Here is a 19,056-nt window from a genome sequence, read left to right as displayed (position 1 = left end):
AAGCAATCTGTGCCCTCTCTAATGTAGTTTACTCACATCAGAAGCTCTACCAATCTCCGGCAAACTCCAGAGTCTATGACGGCCTGGATCTTCTCATTGGGGCCATCAGACAGGTAAGAGAGGGCCCAGCAGGCATCCGCCAGCAAGTCTGAGTCACTGCTGAAGAGTAGGCGAGACAGCACAGGCAAACAAGGAGAGACCTGTTGAGAGCAGAGCGGGGAAGGACTCGATCATAACACCAACGTTACCAACAAGTCATTCTACGTCTTGTGCCTTTCCTTCACACTAGGGCTTCTGGCCTACCAAGTCACCTACTCCAATAGCAATTTCTTTCAGTCTCTCCCATGATTTGAGTCTTAATCTAAAGAGTGCCCGCAAAGACATCACAAGTCCCTATGAAGCAATCTGCTACAAATCACCACTGGGAAGCAGCTCTCTCACCTTTGCAAAATCTGGAGGTGGATTTTTCCCTCGGCAGAGGTTTGACAGAGCCCAGACTGCATTCCGTGTCATTGTCAGTCGTGTAGACTTGGTTAGGAGCCTGAAGGAAACAGAAAAGTCAGATCGTGCCACCTGATACTGTGGCATATAAGGCTACTGCCAGTGAACCCCAGGGGAAGATCCAATCAGACCCCTAAGACTTCAGCAGCTTACTTCTTTCTACCTGCAGAACCAAATTAGCAAAGGAAGTCTGGGCCAGGAGCCTGACATCTGCACTGACGATTCAGACCAGCTGTGCTAGTTAACCACAAAGCAGCAAAACAGAGGGCTAGACTCTAAGGTGGCAAAGCTTTTTTTCCATCTTAAAACAGAAAAAAAAAAAAAAAAAAAACCTCATTTAAAAGGCAGTTTTTAATAGAGAGAGTGAGGACACAGAATAAGCAACTGGTCATCCTCTGGCTCACTCCCTAATGGCCACAATAGCTAGGGCTGGGCCAGGTTGAAGCCAGGAACCAAGAGCCAGGAGCTTCATCCAGAGCTCTCATATAGGCACAGGGGTCCAAGCACTTGGGTACCTTTCCCAGATGCATTAGCAGGAGCTGGATTGGAAGTGGAGCATCTGGGACTTGAACCAGCGCACAGATGGGCAGCGTCTCAACATGGTAAGTCACAATGCTAGCCCTAGTAGGAAAGCTTTCATGGCAGGACATTCAGTGCCATAGTGATGGCCAAAGCTGTGAATAAGAGATGTATCTTTGGAAATCAAACATGAAAGTCTAGTGGTAGGGTTTTAGTTATGATTTACAAGACTTTTTTGTGAAGGGTTCAAGAAATGATAGTAGCAGTCTGCAAGATTGAGATTTATAAAGAATGGATCACGTGTATGTTTTCAGCCAGATGCAGCTGACCTGAGGCTGTGAGGGAAGGCATGGAGACAGGGCTTCAGACGATCCTGCACAGCGTCACTGGTTTCTAATTTACAACAGAGCTATCCAATGTACCTACACACAACCCCACAGGAGATGAACATGCTCTAAAGACTAGCTTTCCTTTCTCCCTTGGCTCACAAATGAGGCTGATATGACCAACAATAGAGTCTACAGTGCCTCAAAATGAAGAATAGGATCTAGCACACTATACTCTTCCTCAAAAAACACTTATTTTTTAACTTCAGCAATTAGAATGTACTTACAGAATTTGTATTTGTCATCTTAAGGAATCAAGTTACAGGCAAATGACTTGCCATGTGGCTACCCTATTAAACACCGAGGTGCAAATGATTGTAATTACTCACGTTAATAGGGGCCTAGCAGCGTGGCCTAGTGGCTAAAGGCCTCGCCTTGAACGCCCCGGGATCCCATATGGGCGCTGGTTCTAATCCTGGCAGCTCCACTCCCCATCCAGCTCCCTGCTTGTGGCCTGGGAAAGCAGTCGAGGATGGCCCAAAGCCTTGGGACCCTGCACCCGCGTGGGAGACCTGGAAGAGGTTCCTGGTTCCCGGCACCGGATCGGCACAGCACTGGCTGTTGCGGTCACTTGGGGAGTGAATCATCAGACGGAAGATCTTCCTGTCTGTCTCTCCTCACTGTATATCTGAGTTTGTAATAAAAATAAATAAATCTTTATAAAAAATTACTCACGTTAATAAAGGATTCAGGATGGAACAGTTCAAGACGTAATCTCGGCACACAGAGCTGTCCCCAGCTATGTTTCCCAGTGCCCAGACTGCCTGAAAAGGGAGTGATGAAGCTGTCACTCAGAACCTGCAGCTTACATGAGTATTTATGAACAATCACGGAGTCCCCACCAGGCTGAGAGTCATGTCAAGGCTCAGGACACACTAAACAAGTTCAGGTAACCTCCCTGTAGAAATCCTTGGTGAGCACTTGCTTTTCAGTGGCCTTTATGTTCAGACTTCCTGGTTGAGTGAGAAAGACTGCCATCTGCACCACAGCCTGAGAAGCCAAACAGCTGCCCACTGCCATTCCCTTGCAAAGGGTCCAGTAAGTCACACCCTTGGAGCTGCTTTTGGATCCACTTTAAAAGTAGTAACGGAGTAAATACGTCATTACCACTCATTACTTCTATCTAACCACCAAGAATCCACTGAGGGAAATCGAAGTTACATCTTAACTGCCATGGTCTTTGGTGACAAGGAAACAGGTAATGCATACTGCAGTGTCTTTTTCCCACATTATTTCTGGCACTGAAGGCATGTGTGGCATCTTCCCCACACCAACAACCAATTCTCAGACAAAAACTACACGTCCAACAATTTATTTCAAATTTGACACTAACTCTTAAAGTTAATACAGACCCCATAGATTAACCCCATGAATCACTCCCATGTAACCTGTACTACACTTCAGACACTAATCCTAAGTCCCAGTGACTACCTAAATTTCTAACCAATCAGCTAGAGATTTTGGAATTCTTACAGAGAACTGAGAGAAACACTTCATTTATGTTTACTAGTTTATTATAAAGGAAGCAGCTCAGGACCAGCCACATACAGACACGTTGAACAAGGCAGGAAGTGAGGAGGGCGGTGCAGAGCTGCTATGTTCTCTGCCACCTTCTCAGTATATTGACGTGGACATAGACCCAGAGGCTCTCACTTCTCAACAGCTCATAACCCAATCAACAGACCCCTGTTCCTGGGGAAGTCAAGGTGAAGGATGAGACCAGGAGTCCCATGTCTGTTTGATTTTTCTAGTGCCCAACCCCTGAAAGGCTACCCAGGAGCCCTCCCTGAGTCATTTCATTAACCTGGACTCAGATATGTTCCAACAGGACTCTATAAATAGCAAAAGACAAACTACTACCCAGAAAATTCCAAGATTTTTAAGAACATTATTCCAAGAACCAGAACTAAAATCAAACACATATGATGCCATACTGTAGCTACCACCAAGAATTAATCCAAATCTGAGTATTACCTGTTCCTGTACATCTTCAAAGTCTGAGTTAAGTAGCTCTATGAAAATGGGGACGGCCCCAGCCTCAATGACAATTTTGGTTTGCTGAGATGTTCCAGAGGCAATGTTGGTTAGAGCCCAGGCAGCTTCAAACTGAAAGGGAAATTAAGTCAACACTGAGAGATACTACAAACTGAGCAGTCGTGTATACGCACTAGCTCAGAATAGTACATCACCTGCCCACAAAAAGTAAAACAAAAACTAAGTGTTTTCCCTCCCTTGTTCTAAATGGTGGGAAGAGGCAGTGATGTGACACATTGGGAAGATGGAATCGGAATTCCCTGGTCTAGTTTTGTACTGTAACATCCACAGAATCTCTAACAGGTCAATGATTTATTTCCCGAGTTTCATGCTCATCACTTTTGAAATGAGAATTAGTGAGGTAGGCTGTGTAAAGTCCCCTTCAGCTGAGTTTCCAATAAGCTCCAGAAGGCAGACGTATCAGCCATCTACTGAGAAAAGACACGGAAGTATACTAGACCCTCTGATTTGTAATGGGGTGGCCTGTTTGCAATCGTCTTGTGTTTCTGAGTTTAAGAAAAATTGAAAGGTAACTTACCTTGCATGTTTTTATCATGTACAACATGGTGCTCTGAGCTACTTCCAGCTCTGAATGCATGTAAGGAAGTATATGACAGAATGGCTAAATATAGCCAATTAACAAATGTATTACTCCACATAGTTACTGAGATCATTTTGAAGGAAGAGATTTTGTTTTTCTTCTTTCTTTAAAGCTAAGCTCTCTGAGGGGTCTGACAGTTTACTTTACATGTTTCCTGACATTACGTTATCTTAAGAGACAGGATGTGTATTGATAAATACTATTGCAATTTCTTAGAAAGGGGCTTTATTTGATAACTTTTTCCCTGGGTCTCACCTGTAACGTACAGTTCTCATTTCTCTTCAGAAACTCCACAAACCGATCCACTACTCCTGGTGTATTGATGACTTCATCTATTGGAGGACTAGGCTCTACAAGAGAAAGATGGAAGAAGATGTATTCGCCACTGGTATTAGACCAGGATTCTTCCTCAACACTGCTGACCACCATACAAACATACACAAACTCCCTTCTGTTCAGGGAGTTTTATCAATACTCGGTCATTAAAAACAAAAATAGATTTATTTATTCATTTATTTATTTGAAAGGCAAAGAAATAAAGAGATCTTCCATTCTTGAGGGCTGGGACTTCTGGGTTTGTTTCCTATGTCCTCAACAGTTAGAACTACAGTACACACAATAGCTCTCTAAAAGAATCTTGGCTGTATTATGGGAAACATACTTCTTGCCCACTATATGATGCAGTCCTCCTCTGCAACAAACAACTCTCAAACTTTCTTAGAAGGGAAATATGTAACCTCATGTTGTTTATTCCTTGGGTTTTCTTCTTTCCATTACATTCTTTTTTTAATAAGATTTATTTTATTTTTATTGGGAAGTTAGATATACACAGAGGAGGAGAGACAGAGAGGAAGATCTTCTGTCTGAGAATTCACTAGCCAAGTGGCCCGCAATGACCAGAGCTGTGCCAATCTGAAGCCAGGAGCCCAGATCCTCTTCCAGGTTTCCCACGCGGGCGCAGGGTCCCAAGGTTTTGGGCCGTCCTTGACTGCTTTCCTAGGCTACAAGCAGGTAGCTGGACAAAGCAGGGCTGCCAAGAATTAGAATTGGTGTCCATATGAGATCCCGGCACATTTAAGGCAAAGACTTTAGCCGCTAGGCTATGGCGCTGGGCCCTTTGTTTATGTTTAATAAGTGAATGGAAAACACAACCCAATTAGGATTTTCACCCTTACACAGTCTAACTATATCATATGGTTCAAAGATGAAAGGTATGGGATTGATATTACACAGTGGGTTAAGCTGTCATGTGGGATGCCATCATCCCCTTTCAAAGTGTCTGTAGGACTGAGGCTTACTTGTTTCCATTTAGGATTCCTCCTAATGCTCCTGGAAGATAATAGATGATGGCCCAAGTAATTGAATTCCCACCATCCATGTAAGAAACTTCAATGTAAGCTGCTGGTTCCTAGCTTTAGCTTTTCCTATCATTCTGTATTTCAAATCAATAAACCTCAGAACTAAAGGAAAGCAAGAGCAGAACTGGGACCAATGCTGTGGTGTAAACAGGTTAAACCTTTGCCTGTGGCACTGGCATCCCACATGGGCCGTGTTTCAAGTTCTCGCTGCTCCATTCCTGATCCAGATCCATGCCTATGGCCTGGGAAAGCAGTGGAGGATAGCTCAAGTCCTTGGGATCCTGCACACATGTAAGAGATCCATAAGAAGCTCCTGGCTTTGGATTGGTTCAGCTCTGGCTGTTGTGGCCATGTGGAGAGAGAACGAAGGATGGAGGATCTGTCTCTCCTTTTCTCTATAACTCTTTCAACTAAAAATTAAAACTTTTTTTAAAAAATAGAAAAAAAAAAAGAAATTGAGCACAGAATTGAGAAAGATGTTATACAGATACGTGGAGTGAAAAATTAAGCAGAGAGAAAAAACCACGTATAAAGGTGAGAGCATGGAGTCACTCTGTGGCACAGTAAGTTATGCACTGCTTGTGATACCACTGCCCTATTCTGGTCTGCTGGTTTTTTTTTTTTAAAGATTTATTTATTTTTATTACTAAGTCAGATATACAGAAAGGAGGAGAGACAGAGAGGAAGATCTTCTGTCCATTGATTTGCTCCCCAAGCGAGCGCAACAGCCAGTGCTGTGCCGATCCGATGCCGGGAACCAGGAACCACTTCCGGGTCTCCCATGCGGGTGCAGGGTCCCAAAGCTCTGGGCCGTCCTCAACTGCTTTCCCAGGCCACAAGCAGGGAGCTAGATGGGAAGTGGAACTTCCGGGATTAGAACCGACACCCATATGGGATCCCGGCGCGTTCAAGGTGAGGACATTAGCTGCTAGGCCACGGCACCAGGCCCAGTGTGCTAGTTTTTAAGTCCCAGTTTCTCTGCTTCCAATCCAGGTTTCTGCCAATGTGCTGGAGAAGGAAGCAGAAGACAGTCCAAACGCTTGGGCCCCTTGCAACCACATGACAGGCTCACATGAAGTTCCTAGTTTCCAGCTTCTGTTTGGCCCACCCTGGCTATTGGAGTTATTTATGACGTAAACCCAAGTATAGAGGATTTTTCTCTCTGTCTCTCTCTCAGGTACTCTGCCTTTAACAAATAGAGGCAAGACCATCACCCAAGGCCAATAGGGCTAAAGCACAATGAGTGAGAGCGAGGAGTTAATGAGGTCAGTAAAAAGGCACAGAGGCTAAATCCCATACGGCCTCAATGAGATGGACCCGGCTTTTTACCTTTGGAGAGCAGTTTCCGGAATTTCTGTGTGGTGGCTAACTGCAGGTCGGAGTCAACAGAAAAGAGCATTTCCACCATTTCTCTTGTGATTACACTCTCCTAGAACATAAAACAGGTTTAGGACTTCCCAATCCAACATTAGAGCAAGATATGAATGCATAATCCTGCTTTCTAAGACTTGAAGTAAAGAGAAAAGGCATAAGAGACTCAGGGAAAATTGTGTGGCTACCTCTAGCTGGACTATTTCAGAGGCGTTTTTAGCTTTCAGGCAACTGATGGGTTCTCTTGAGTGATTTCCTCAGGTATTTCCATCCAAGATGATTAACTTTTGCTGATTTCTTAAATGACTGCCTAGTACAGGGCTCACGGAAGTTGCTGTGAGCATCGTCACTGGCAAAGCTACTAGTTGACGTGAAACACCCAATCTCTGTTCTGCGGAAGCAAGCAAGTCCCAGGCTGCCTCAGTCACACGCAAGGGCCTTACCCCAGTGGTAGAGCTCACATAGGAGTCCATAAGGAGACTATCAAACATGGCAGCTTCTTCATTGATTAGCTCCACATTTCTCCGTTTGAAAAGCTGTAAGTAAAGAGAAGAGACAGGGTAAGACGACTCACTGAACCAAAAAAACAAGAACAATCCAATATTAAATTATGGCCTGACGAGGTGATGTCAGACCAGTTAAGGAAATGATGATATGCTTTACATTCTGACAAGGAATATTTTTTTTTTTTAAGATTTATTTTATTTTTATTACAAAGTCAGATATACTGAGAGGAGGAGAGATAGAGAGGAAGTGGAGCTGCCGGAATTAGAACCAGCGGCCATATGGGATAAAGGCGAGGACCTTAGCCACTAGGCCACGCCGCCAAGCCCAACAAGGAATATTTTCAAAGGAGTTTACCTCTGTTTGCATTTTTAAAAACAGAAAAACGAAAACAACTTTTAATGATTACAGCTTCTCTTGGTATAAAAAGCCTTGATGAAAAGGAATAATGATATGTCAAGAGAAAAGACAAAAGGAAGTTAGTAACTACATGTAGATGAGCAAGGTGAACCAAGCACAGATGGTGAGGCATTAACATTGTCTCACACGTAGGCACGCTACTTAGAAGGATGGGACTCCAGAAAACATAAGCAGCCCAGGATGGTTGATGAGCTCCTTAAAAGGGCTAGGCTTGGAGCCAGCCCTTGAGGACCAGACCTAACACCGGCTGCAGTGTGAAGAGTAAAAAAGGCACCAAGACTTAGAACTAGCTTGTTATACTGAAGACATACATGACATCTCAGCTGGTTAAAATTACAGGGGGGACAAGTTTTCAATATTTCTTTACAGCAAAGGAAACTGATGACTGGCCCATCCAAACTACTCGAGAGAAAAATTGTGTAAGGTGGAAAGCCACCACACAGCCTCAATCGTTTCACCCAACAATTATTTTTAAAAACACTCTGTTTAACCCACTTGCTGCTCTCGCTTTTGCTTCCGGAGCTGAATGCCCTCTTCTTCTCTTCTTCGCCTCATTTCTTCAGGGTTTAGGGCATTGTTCTTATAGCTCTTCATTCGATAATTATCCTTCCCTGGACTCGCCATGGTCTCTAGAACAAAGAAAAGGAGAAAAACACACTGTCAAAGACCCTCAAAAGCATTGTTCTTTAGCTCCAAACCATTCACCCTCACCACGTCCCTCCAGGGAGACCACAGCAGCAGCTGAGGCTGCCACTTGCGACACATACAACCCATGTCAGAGTGCTGGTTTGAGTCCCAGTACCACTTCCCAAGATGTTTCCAAGTCACAACCTTGCAAATGCATTCTGGGAGGCAGCAAATAATGGCTCAAGTGTTTGGATCCTGTCACCTAATATTGGGACCCTGCACCCGTGTGGGAGATCTAGAGGAAGGTCCTGGATCCTGGCTTTGAACTGGCTCAGCTGTGGCCATTGTGGCCACTTGGAGAGTTAACCAGAAGACAGATCTTCCTCTTAGTATCTCCTTCTCTTCATATATCTGCCTTTCCAATAAAAAAAAAAATGTTAAAATAATATGTGATACCTCTAGTATTACACCTGTACCAATGCACACAGTATAATAGCTCCTTAAACAAGTACTATTACATCAACTGGTACAGCACAGTAGTTAAAGGTATGGTTTACAATGAATCTGTTTTCCACTCTGGTTTTTATATTTTTAGTTGTGCCTCCCTTAGCAAGCTGCTCAAATTCCTATACACTGAACGAGGGCATACAAGTTTAAACTTGTCAGAATTCTTTTTTTTTTTTTTTTTGTAAAGATTTATTATTATTGGAAAGCTGGATATACAGAGAGGAGGAGAGACAGAGAGGAAGATCTTCTGTCTGATGTTTCACTCCCCAAGTGAGCCGCAATGGGCCGGTACGTGCCGATCCGGTGCCGGGAACCAGGAACTTCTTCCGGGTCCCCCACACGGGGTGCAGGGTCCCAAAGCTGTGGGCCATCCTCGACTGCTTTTCCAGGCCACAAGCAGGGAGCTGGATGGGAAGTGGAGCTGCCGGGATTAGAACCGGAGCCCATATGGGATCCCAGGGCGTTCAAGGTGAGGACTTTAGCCGCTAGGCCACTGTGCTGGGCCCTCTTTTTTTTTTTTTTTTTTTTTCAAGATTTATTTTATTTTTATTACTAAGTCAGATATACAGAGAGGAGGAGAGACAGAAAGGAAAATCTTCCGTCCAATGATTCACTCCCCAAGTGACCACAACAGCCAGTGCTGCGCCGATCTGAAGCTGGGAACCAGGAGCCTCTTCCGGGTCTCCCACGCGGGTGCAGGGTCCCAAGGCTTTGGGCTGTCCTTGACTGCTTTCCCAGGCCACAAGCAGGGAGCTGGATGGGAATTGGAGCTGCCGGGATTAGAACCGGCGCCCATATGGGATCCCGATGCATGGCAAGGCGAGGACTTTAATCGCTAGGCCCCGCTGGGCCCCAGAATTCTTATAAGGTTGTATACTCCTTATCTGAAATGCTCGAGATAACAAGTGTGTCACATTTTAAAACATGTGCATACACTTAATGAGATAACTTGGGTTTGGAATCCAGGTTTACACACAAAATTTTTGTTTCATGTGTATCTTACAGTCTGCAGGTTAATTCTATATAGTATTTTTAGAGTGCCTGCATTCTGACTGTGACACAACACATGAAGTCATGTGCAGGATTTTTTTTCTGTTGCCATGTTGGTGCTTGAGATTTCAGCAATTGAATTTTGAATTTTTACATTAGGAAATGTTCAAGCTGTATAAAGATTACACAGAAAAACATAAGGTACTTCTTAGCACAATGGTAGGTACATGATAAATGTTCATAAATTGACAGTAATCCATGATTTGTCCAATACAAACTCAGACATACCTAACCTACCAAGTTAAATACATACTAATATAACCAATTCTGTAGAATATCATGTACCTTTCTGTAACAACCTATATGTCCATCAGAGTTTTAAATTTTAAAAGCTTACCACTGGGCTACCATCATATCAAGTAGGTAAAGCCACAGCCTGCAGTGCCCGCAACTCACATGGGTACAGGTGTAAGTCCCAACTACTCCACTTCTTCTTCTTATCATTATTATTATTATTAAATAAACTTTTTTTTAAAAGATTTTATTACTATTGGAAAGCTGGATATACAGAGAGGAGGACAGACAGAGAGGAAGATCCTCCATCCGATGATTCACTCCCCAAGTGAGCCGCAACGGGCCGATGCGCGCCGGTCCGGTGCCAGAACCAGGAACTTCCTCCAGGTCTCCCACACGGGTGCAGGGTCCCAAGGCTTTGGGTCTTGACTGCTTTCCCAGGCCACAGGCAGGGAGCTGGATGGGAAGTGGAGCTTCCGGGATTAGAACCGGTGCCCATATGGGATCCCGGGGCTTTTAAGGCGAGGACTTCAGCTGCCAGACCACGCCGCCGGGCCCTATTAAATAAACTTTTAAAATTCATTTATTTTTATTGGTAAGGCAGCTACACAGAGAGAAGGAGATACAGAGAGAAAGCTCTTCCATCCACTGGTTCACTCCCCAAGTAGCCACAACAGTTGAAGTTGAGCTGATCCAAAGCCAGGAGCCAGGAACTTTTGAGTCTCCCAAGTGGGTGCAGGGTTCCAAGGCTTTGGGCTATCCTCTACTGTTTTCCCAGGGAGCTGGCTGGGAAGTGGAGCAGCCAGGATATGAATTGGTGCTTATCTATGAACACAGCACATGCAAGGACTTCAGCTACTAGGCTGGGCCCAGCTGCTCCACTTCTAATTCAGACCTCTGATAATGCAACTGGAAAACAGTGGAAGGCAGCCCAAGTGTTTGGTCCCCTGCACCCACGTGGGAGACCAAGAAGCTCTTGACTTCTGGCTTTGAATCAACCTAGCTCCAGGTGTTGTGGCCATTTGGAGTGTAACCAGCAGATGGAAGATCAATCTTTTACTAACTCCACCTTTCAAACAAATAAATCATTAAAAAATTCCTTAATCTGCTCATTTACTCTTCAAATATCTGTAACAACCAGGGCTGGGCCAGGCCAAAGCAAAGACTAAATCTCTGTCCCTCATGTAGGTGGCAGGGTCCATCCCAGCACGTCAGCCATCTGCTGCCTCCCAGAATGTATGAGCAGGAAAACCGGAAACTGAAGTGGTGTGGCCAAGACTATAATCAGCAGTTCAATGGTGGATGCAGGTAGTAGTGAGTGGCAGGTTAATGCACAATACTTGCCTCCCATGGGCTCTTTGCAGTACTCCTTTAAGATGCTCATCTGTGAAGCTACCACTGACTCTAAGAGCCAGAATATGACTGACATACCATTATATAGTTGAGGATTCTCCCCCTTTCCCAGGCTGCCTAATTCTACCTGCACTTAAACCAAAACAACACTGCTATCCTGAACTGTCACCTTTGCTTTTAGATTGGCACACATGCTTGACTGAATTTAGTTTGAGATTTGGTTCCCACCACTTTCTTGGTTTCCCCAAGATTTGCCCACATTTTAAACTACAGCTGCCGCTCATTCACCTTTCTTATGTTTTGTTATCTTACTGTGTGAACACATAACTTATCCATTTTTGTATTGGGCTTAACTCCCAAATTTTCCCTACTATAAACCTATTCAGAAGTTACTAACAGGGGCTGATGCTGTGGCATAGCAGCAAAGTCTCTGCCTTCCCCCTGGGCCCCTCTACTCAACCTGGGAAACCTAGAAGAAGTTGTAGACTCCTGGCCTCAGACTGGCCCAAACCTAGTAACTACAGCCATCTGGACAGTGAACCGCAGATGGAGGATCACTCCGTCTCTCTGCCTTTCAAAATGAACAAACAGAATCCTGAAGATCACAGAAAATCTTTAAAAGCACTGAGACCAACCTAATATGTGTAAGATATTAAAAAATGATCTCCCTTTCCAGTCAGTACACAACCAAAAAAACAATAAACTAACATGTCTAATGCACTAAGGGAAAAATAACTCTCAAACTGGAACATATACCCAGTGAAAATACCTTAAAAAAATCAAAGCAAGGGGCCTGGTGTTGTGACACAGCAAGCTAAGCTGCTCCCTAGGATGCCAGCATGCCACATTCGAGCATTTTTTCAAGTCTCCACTGCTTCAGTTTAATCCAGCTCCATAGTAACTCACCACCTGGTGAAGCAGCAGAGAGTTGCCCAAATGGTTGGTCCCCTGGCATCCATGTGACAGATTTGACTGGAGTTCTAGGTTTCCAGCTCAGCTCTGACCATTCATTACAAGCAATCCGTCGTTATGTGCACCTGAGCACAATTCTCTCCCCTGGACAGGAATCAACATAGGAGGTAGCAAAACATGCACTGTGTTCCAAATGCCAGAACATACACCCCAGTTTCCAGTCCCCAAGACCAGAGATCCTGTTGCACAAAGGGACATGAAGGCACGGGTTTCTTGGTAATGCCAAAGGCATAAGTGGGGGTCCTGCCAGGACCCTGGCCTCAGGCTCCTGGCCTAGTGCGTTCACAACCACCTAGAATCCATCAGATCCCTGCCCTGCTTTTCCCAGACAAGCAGATCATCACACAGTGGACACAGCCTATGTAGGAAGCAGGAACGTGGCTCACCAAAGGACATCAGTGGTCCCACTACCTTCCCAACAGGACCTTGGCCTCAATCTCATGGTTAGTGGTGTGCTGCCGTGAGGCCTGCCTAGGGCCAGAGCGTCAGGGCCATGGTCTGCCACTCCCAGACCAGTACTGCAGTGTGCTGTGGTTCTGCCTGCCTAGAACCCACAGGGCTCATAGCCTGACTGCTCCCAAACTGGAGCTTAGCGTGCTGTAGGTACAGCCTGCCTAGGTTACTGTAATAGTTTTCATTCAAGCAGATACATGCTTTACCAATGTTCAATTAATATTCATAATAGTTAAAATGGGGTAACAGCCTCATATCCATCAATAGATGAACAGATAAATGAAATCTAATATATGCATTCCATGGAGTGTTACTGAAACACACTAAAAGTCACACGTGAATAAACCTTGAGCACAATATGCCAAATTAAACAAGCAAGACATAAAAGAGCAAATTATAGGACTCCATTCTTAATATGCACTTCAGAAGAGTCAAACTCATAAAAATAGAAAATTTTTAGGTTACTGTGCACTGGGAGGAGGGGAAAATAGGAAGTAATATTTCATGGGTACAGAATTTGTTTGGGGCCATGAAGTTTAGAAGTAGCTTGTGGAAATGGCCATGTAACACTATAAACGTAACATTACCGTATTATAAATGCACATTTAAAAAGATCCCACATGGGCACCGGTTCTAATCCTGGCAGTTCCACTTCCCATCCAGCTCCCTGCTTGTGGCCTAGGAAAGCAGTCGAGGACTGCCCAATGCTTTGGGACCCTGCACCCACGTGGGAGACCTGGAGGAAGTTCCTGGCTCCCGGCTTTGAATCGGAGCAGCACTGGCTGTTGTGGTCACTTGGGGAGTGAATCATCAGACGGAAGATTTTCCTCTCTGTCTCTCCTCCTCTCTGTATATCTGACTTTGTAATAAAAATAAAATAAATCTTTAGAAAAAAAAATAGTTGAGGGGTAAGTGCTATGGCACAACAGGTTGAGCCACTGCTTCGGATACCCACAGCTGATACTGAAGTGGCTGTTTGAATCCCAGTAACCAATTCTGCACTTCTGATTTGGCTTCCTGCTAATGCAGCCTGAGAGGCAGTAGATGATGGCTCAAGGGCTGTGCTGTCTGTATTCCACCGTGAGAGCCAGACAGAACTCTGGCTTCCTGGATTCCACCTATCCGGGACCCTATTCTTGTGACTTATCTGGGTAACAGAACAGCAGATGGAAGATACCTATCTCTCTGTATTCCAAGAAGATGAACATTTTCCTAAAAAGCGATCCAAGTTACTGCTACTGCACACCCTGGGAGACAGTAGGTGATGATCAAGGATTTGGGTCCCTTGCCCTTCACAATGACACTAATACTGATTTCTCAGCACTGGCCTGGGTCAGCCCAGGCTGTTGTGGGCATTTAGGGTGAGAATCAGTAGATAGAAGATCTCTTTCTCTGTCTTTTAAACAAATAAAAATAAAATTTTAAAACTTATGGGGCTGAGAGCTGGTGCAGTGGCTAAATAAACTAATCTTTCACCAACGGCACCAGCATCCCCATATGCATACCAGCTCTAGTCCTGGCTGCTCCACTTCTGATCCAGCTCCTTGCTTATGGTCTAGGAGAGCAGCAGAATATGGCTAAAATCTTTGGACCATTGCACCCATGTGGAAGACAAGAACCAGGAGCTCTTGGCTTCAGACTAGCCCATCCTAGCTTTGGACACTGTGACCACTGGGGGAAAAAAATCCAGTAGATGGAAGTCCCCCCTTCCCTCTCTCTGTATGTTCTGTCAATCTGCCTTTCAAACAAAAAATAAATCCTTGGGCCTGGCACAGTAGCCTAGTAGCTAAAGTTCTCACCTTGCACGTGCTAGGATCCCATATGGGTGCTGGTTCTAATTCCAGCGGCCCCGCTTCCCATCCAGCTCCCCAGGCTTGTGGCCTGGGAAAGCAGTAGAGGACAGCCCAAAGCCCTGGGACCCTGCACCCGCGTGGGAGACCTGAAAGAGGCTCCTGGCTTCAGATCGGGGCAGCTCTGGCCATTGTGACCACTTGGAAAGTGAATCATCAGAGAAGATCTTCCTCTCTTCTGACTTTCCAATAATTATAAATATTTAAAATAACAATAATAAATAAATCCTTAGAAAATTATGGGGCTGTACTCCCACCAGAGAGCGTGGGCTGGGATAGAGACAGACTAGACTATGCAAGGCTACAACACCTGTGCGCTGCATATGGACTAGATCAGGGAAAAGCCAGGCTGGGCTGATTATTCCTGCTGGTGCAAGCATAAATTAGAGTGGGTGAGGGATGTTTGGGCATAGCCGCAGAAGTTGGCACTGGGGACTAATTCTGTCAAGTCAAATCACAGAACCACCTAAAGAGTGCATAAACCGGGACAGAGAGACCTGGGAGGGAAAAAGTGGGTTCCCCCTTCTTGGGTCACTAGTCCCGCAGGAGGGCATGAAAACTAGGACGGGGGCTGGGATGGCTAGACAGAGAGGCACTCAACAACACCCGTGAGGGCTGGATGGTTGAGTTGGTTAGATAGAACTAAGCTTTAATACCCATTGACAAGTGCCAGAGCCAAATGGGATGGGGGACAGACTGGTCTTCTGCTACACATACTGGCAAACCAGGGTAGGGGGCAGGCCTGGTGTGGGTTATCGTGGGTCGCCCCAACTAGGCTGCAGCTCCCACTGGTTAGTATGAGGGCCGAGTACGTGCTGGGTAGAACCAGACTGGACTGCAACACCCATTGGTTCCAGTGCAAATCGGGACTGAAAACAGAACCAACCCAGCAATTGCAACCACCAGCTGATCGGGGTGATGGACTGTGCCGGGCCCTGTGCTTGCTAGAACATGCAAGAAACTAGTCTGGGAATACCTCAAAGTTTCTTTGGAGATCTCCCCAATCGAACTGCTGGACTCAGAACTCTAATCAAGAAAAGACAGAAGACAGAGCAGATCAATCATTCATCTCAGCTATATGTTGGCAGCGAAAAATGGGGCAAACGGAGACTTTATATTGGACCATATCAATCAGTGGACGACCTCATCGAGCGAAACTGGCAGCGATTCATAACTGGAGAACTATTAACACCACTTGAGCACATATCTCAGAGCATGCCCCACATCCGGGACTCGGGGTGGGCGGGAAACCGGGTGGGGCTTCTCCCTCAATATCCCCCTTTACCTCAGATACAAGATGGAAACAATATGGACATAATGGTATTACCCACTTCCCTATCCCCCTGAACCCTTTTTTTTTTCTTTTTCTTTAACTGTAATTAACTATGTAAAGATTGTCAACAACACAATAAAATAGATTATATAAAAAAAAAAAAAAAGAAAATTATGGGGCTGTACTGTGGCACTGCCAGTAAAACTGCTGTCTGCAGTGGCAGCATCCCATATGCGCCCCTGTTTGAGTTCCAGCTGTTCCACTTCCAATCCAGCTCCCTGTTAATATGTCTGGAAAAGCAACAGCACAAGATGGCCTAGTGCTTGACCCCCTGTACCCAGGTGTGAAACCCAACAGAGGCTCCTGATCCGGGCTTCATACAGACCCAGCCCCTGCTGTTGTGGCCATCTGGAGATTGAACCAGCAGATGGACAAGTGCGTGCTCTCTCTGCCTTTCAAATAAATAAATAAATCTTAATAAATAAAATAAAATAAAAACCTGTCATAGAATCCCAATGTGGATGTGGGCCCTGTGGTACAATGGCTTAAGCCACTGTTTGGGAAACTCTTAACCCAATTCTGAGCACTTGGCATCTAGTATTATCTCTGCTTAAAAATAAAAAGATTACTTCTTTGAAAGTCAGAGCTACAAATAAGGAGAGGCAGACACAGAAACAGAAGGAAAGAAAGAGCGAAAGAGTCAGATCTTCATCAGCTGGTTCATTCCAGAGATGACCACGCGGTCAATGCTGGGTCAGGCTAAAGCAAGAAGCCAGGAACTTCATTTTGAGTAGCCCACCTAGGTTCAGGGGTCTAAGTCTTCAGCCATTTTCTGCCGCTTTCCTAGGAGCATTAGCAGGAAGCTGGATAGGAAGTAGAGCAGTTGAGATTTGATACAGGCAGCAGCTTTACCTGCTACGCTACAGCGCTGGCCCCTGGCCTCTGCTGTTGATCCAGCTTCCTGCTAATACGTACCAGGGTGGCAGTAGCAGGTGATGGCTCAAGTTGCTGGGTCCCTGCCGACCATGAAGGAGACCCAGATGGAGTTCCTGGCTCCCGCCTTCGGCCTGGTCCAGCAATGGCTGTTGTGAGTATTTGGGGAGTGAACCAGCGGATGGAAGGGCTTGGTTTCTGTTGCTCTGTCTTTTAAATGAATAAAAACAAACATTTAAAAAAATCAGAGAAAAAGGGAATGTCAATTTGTAAAATCTGATCAAAGTGATGCTAGTAATTGTGAAGTATGGGTAGAAGGGTGTGAAAAACTTGGCTTCCCACCTGGTCAATATTTCCCACTCTCTCAATCTATAATCTACTACAAATTCTGGTGATAAAAATGAAAAAAAAGTTTCACAGGCATGCTGCAGGAGAAAAGTAACTTGAATACTGCCCTTTTCTGGTGGTGTAAGACTGACAGTGTTGACAATTTGAAAAATAATCTGGCAAAGATAAGATGTGAGCTGGTTCTTCATGCAGGCATTCACTCTGGGAGTTGGAAAAGCAACATCAAAGTACGTAATGGGGGAGATTAAGTGGTCTACAAGGCAATCGGATTGAAAGTCAAGTAAAAGCGAAGTTGAGGAGAATGAGCTGAATGCTGCAGCTGGGCATGCAAAGGAAACCTAACTTCAGAGACCTGCATCCCCAAGCATTACAGAAGCTGGTTTGTGAAATCAATGCCAGCAGAACCATTTTAGGATTAACTGTCTTGGGGCCTAGTGTGATGATTCAGTGGCTAACACTTTGCCTTGCATGCACCATGATCCCACATGGGTGCAGGTTTGTGTTCCAGCTGCTCCATTTCCCTTCCAGCTCCTGGCTTATGGTCTGGGAAAACAGTAGGGCATGGCCCAAACCTTGGAACCCTGCACTCCTGTAAGAGACCTGGAAGAAGCTTCTGGCTCTTGGTTTCGGATCGGCTCAGCTCTGGCTGCTATAGCCACTTGAGGAGTGAAACTGCTGTTAGATCTTTATCTTTCTCACCAAAATCTGATCTTCCATTCCAATAAAAGTAAAAAAAAAAAAAAAAAAAAAAAAAAAAAAAGGAGTAAAAAGAAGCTTCTGGCTCCTGAATGGCTCAAGCTCTGGAGGTGGTGAGTAAATCAACGGATGGAAGATCTTTCTGTCTCTCCTCTCTGTAAATCTGCCTTTCCGATAATAATAATAATAAGAAGAACTGGGGCCCGGCGGCGTGGCCTAGCGGCTAAAGTCCTCGCCTTGAAAGCCCCGGGATCCCATATGGGCTCCGGTTCTAATCCCGGCTGCTCCACTTCCCATCCAGCTCCCTGCTTGTGGCCTGGGAAAGCAGTTGAGGACGGCCCAATGCATTGGGACACTGCACCCGCGTGGGAGACCCGGAAGAGGTTCCAGGTTCCCGGCTTCGGATCGGCGCGCATCGGCCCGTTGCGGCTCACTTGGGGAGTGAAACATCGGACGGAAGATCTTCCTCTCTGTCTCTCCTCCTCTGTGTATATCTGGCTGTAATAAAAATGAATAAAATCTTTAAAAAAAAAAAAATAAGAATAATAAGAACTGTCTTTCCAACCACTTGCCCAGGGCCAAGCGGATGCGTTGTTTGGGGGGGTGGGGGTTGAGGCAGGGAGACACTATGGATTAAGTTTGTGCTTGGAATGCACACATCCCAAATCAGAATGCCAGTCCAAATCCTGGTACTTTGCTTCTGATTCAGCAAATAATGGCCCAAGTGCTTGGTTCCCTACTATCTAGGTGAAAGACCCAGATGGAGTTTCAGGCTCTTATTTTCAGGCTGGCCCAGACCTGGCTATTTGGGGAATAAACAAGCAAATGGCAGATGGAACCCTATAAAAAAGACCCAACTTAAGAAAAAATCAAAACCCCTGGGGTGCCTAATGACCCACCACCACAGGTAAAAGACAAGATCCCCAAAGAACAGCAATGTGTCACTCCGCCCTAGTACCTGATGCATGGTTTCGCATGGGTCTGCACCTTGACTCTCCCAGAGCCTGCCCCTCTGGTGAGCAGAGCTCACAGTGAAGCTGGAATGAGAACCTGGCTGTGCTGTGGT

At 45.3% G+C, this 19,056-nt stretch overlaps 1 protein-coding gene across 3 annotated transcripts in view; it reads right to left on the bottom strand.

Moving 5' to 3' along the window:
* Nucleotides 1-19,056, bottom strand: part of KPNA6 (karyopherin subunit alpha 6) — a 53,728-nt gene that overhangs the window by 7,830 nt on the left and 26,842 nt on the right. For 2 of the 3 annotated variants that reach the window (XM_004591626.3, XM_058678234.1), the window contains exons 2-9: nt 8,190-8,323; nt 7,214-7,306; nt 6,729-6,828; nt 4,297-4,391; nt 3,381-3,512; nt 2,082-2,170; nt 442-541; nt 37-200 (exon numbers count right to left, since the gene is read on the bottom strand). In XM_004591626.3, the coding sequence (XP_004591683.2) occupies nt 37-200; nt 442-541; nt 2,082-2,170; nt 3,381-3,512; nt 4,297-4,391; nt 6,729-6,828; nt 7,214-7,306; nt 8,190-8,323 (907 nt within the window). Of the gene's footprint in view, nt 1-36; nt 201-441; nt 542-2,081; nt 2,171-3,380; nt 3,513-4,296; nt 4,392-6,728; nt 6,829-7,213; nt 7,307-8,189; nt 8,324-16,988; nt 17,008-19,056 lie in introns of those variants that run through there. The other variant, XM_058678229.1, reaches the window with a different exon arrangement.

This window comes from Ochotona princeps, chromosome 2 (assembly GCF_030435755.1).
Source record: "Ochotona princeps isolate mOchPri1 chromosome 2, mOchPri1.hap1, whole genome shotgun sequence".
Taxonomy (NCBI): Eukaryota; Metazoa; Chordata; class Mammalia; order Lagomorpha; family Ochotonidae; genus Ochotona; species Ochotona princeps.
The sequence above is the reverse complement of the archived record's forward strand: the minus strand, read 5'-3'. Positions and strand labels throughout refer to the sequence as shown.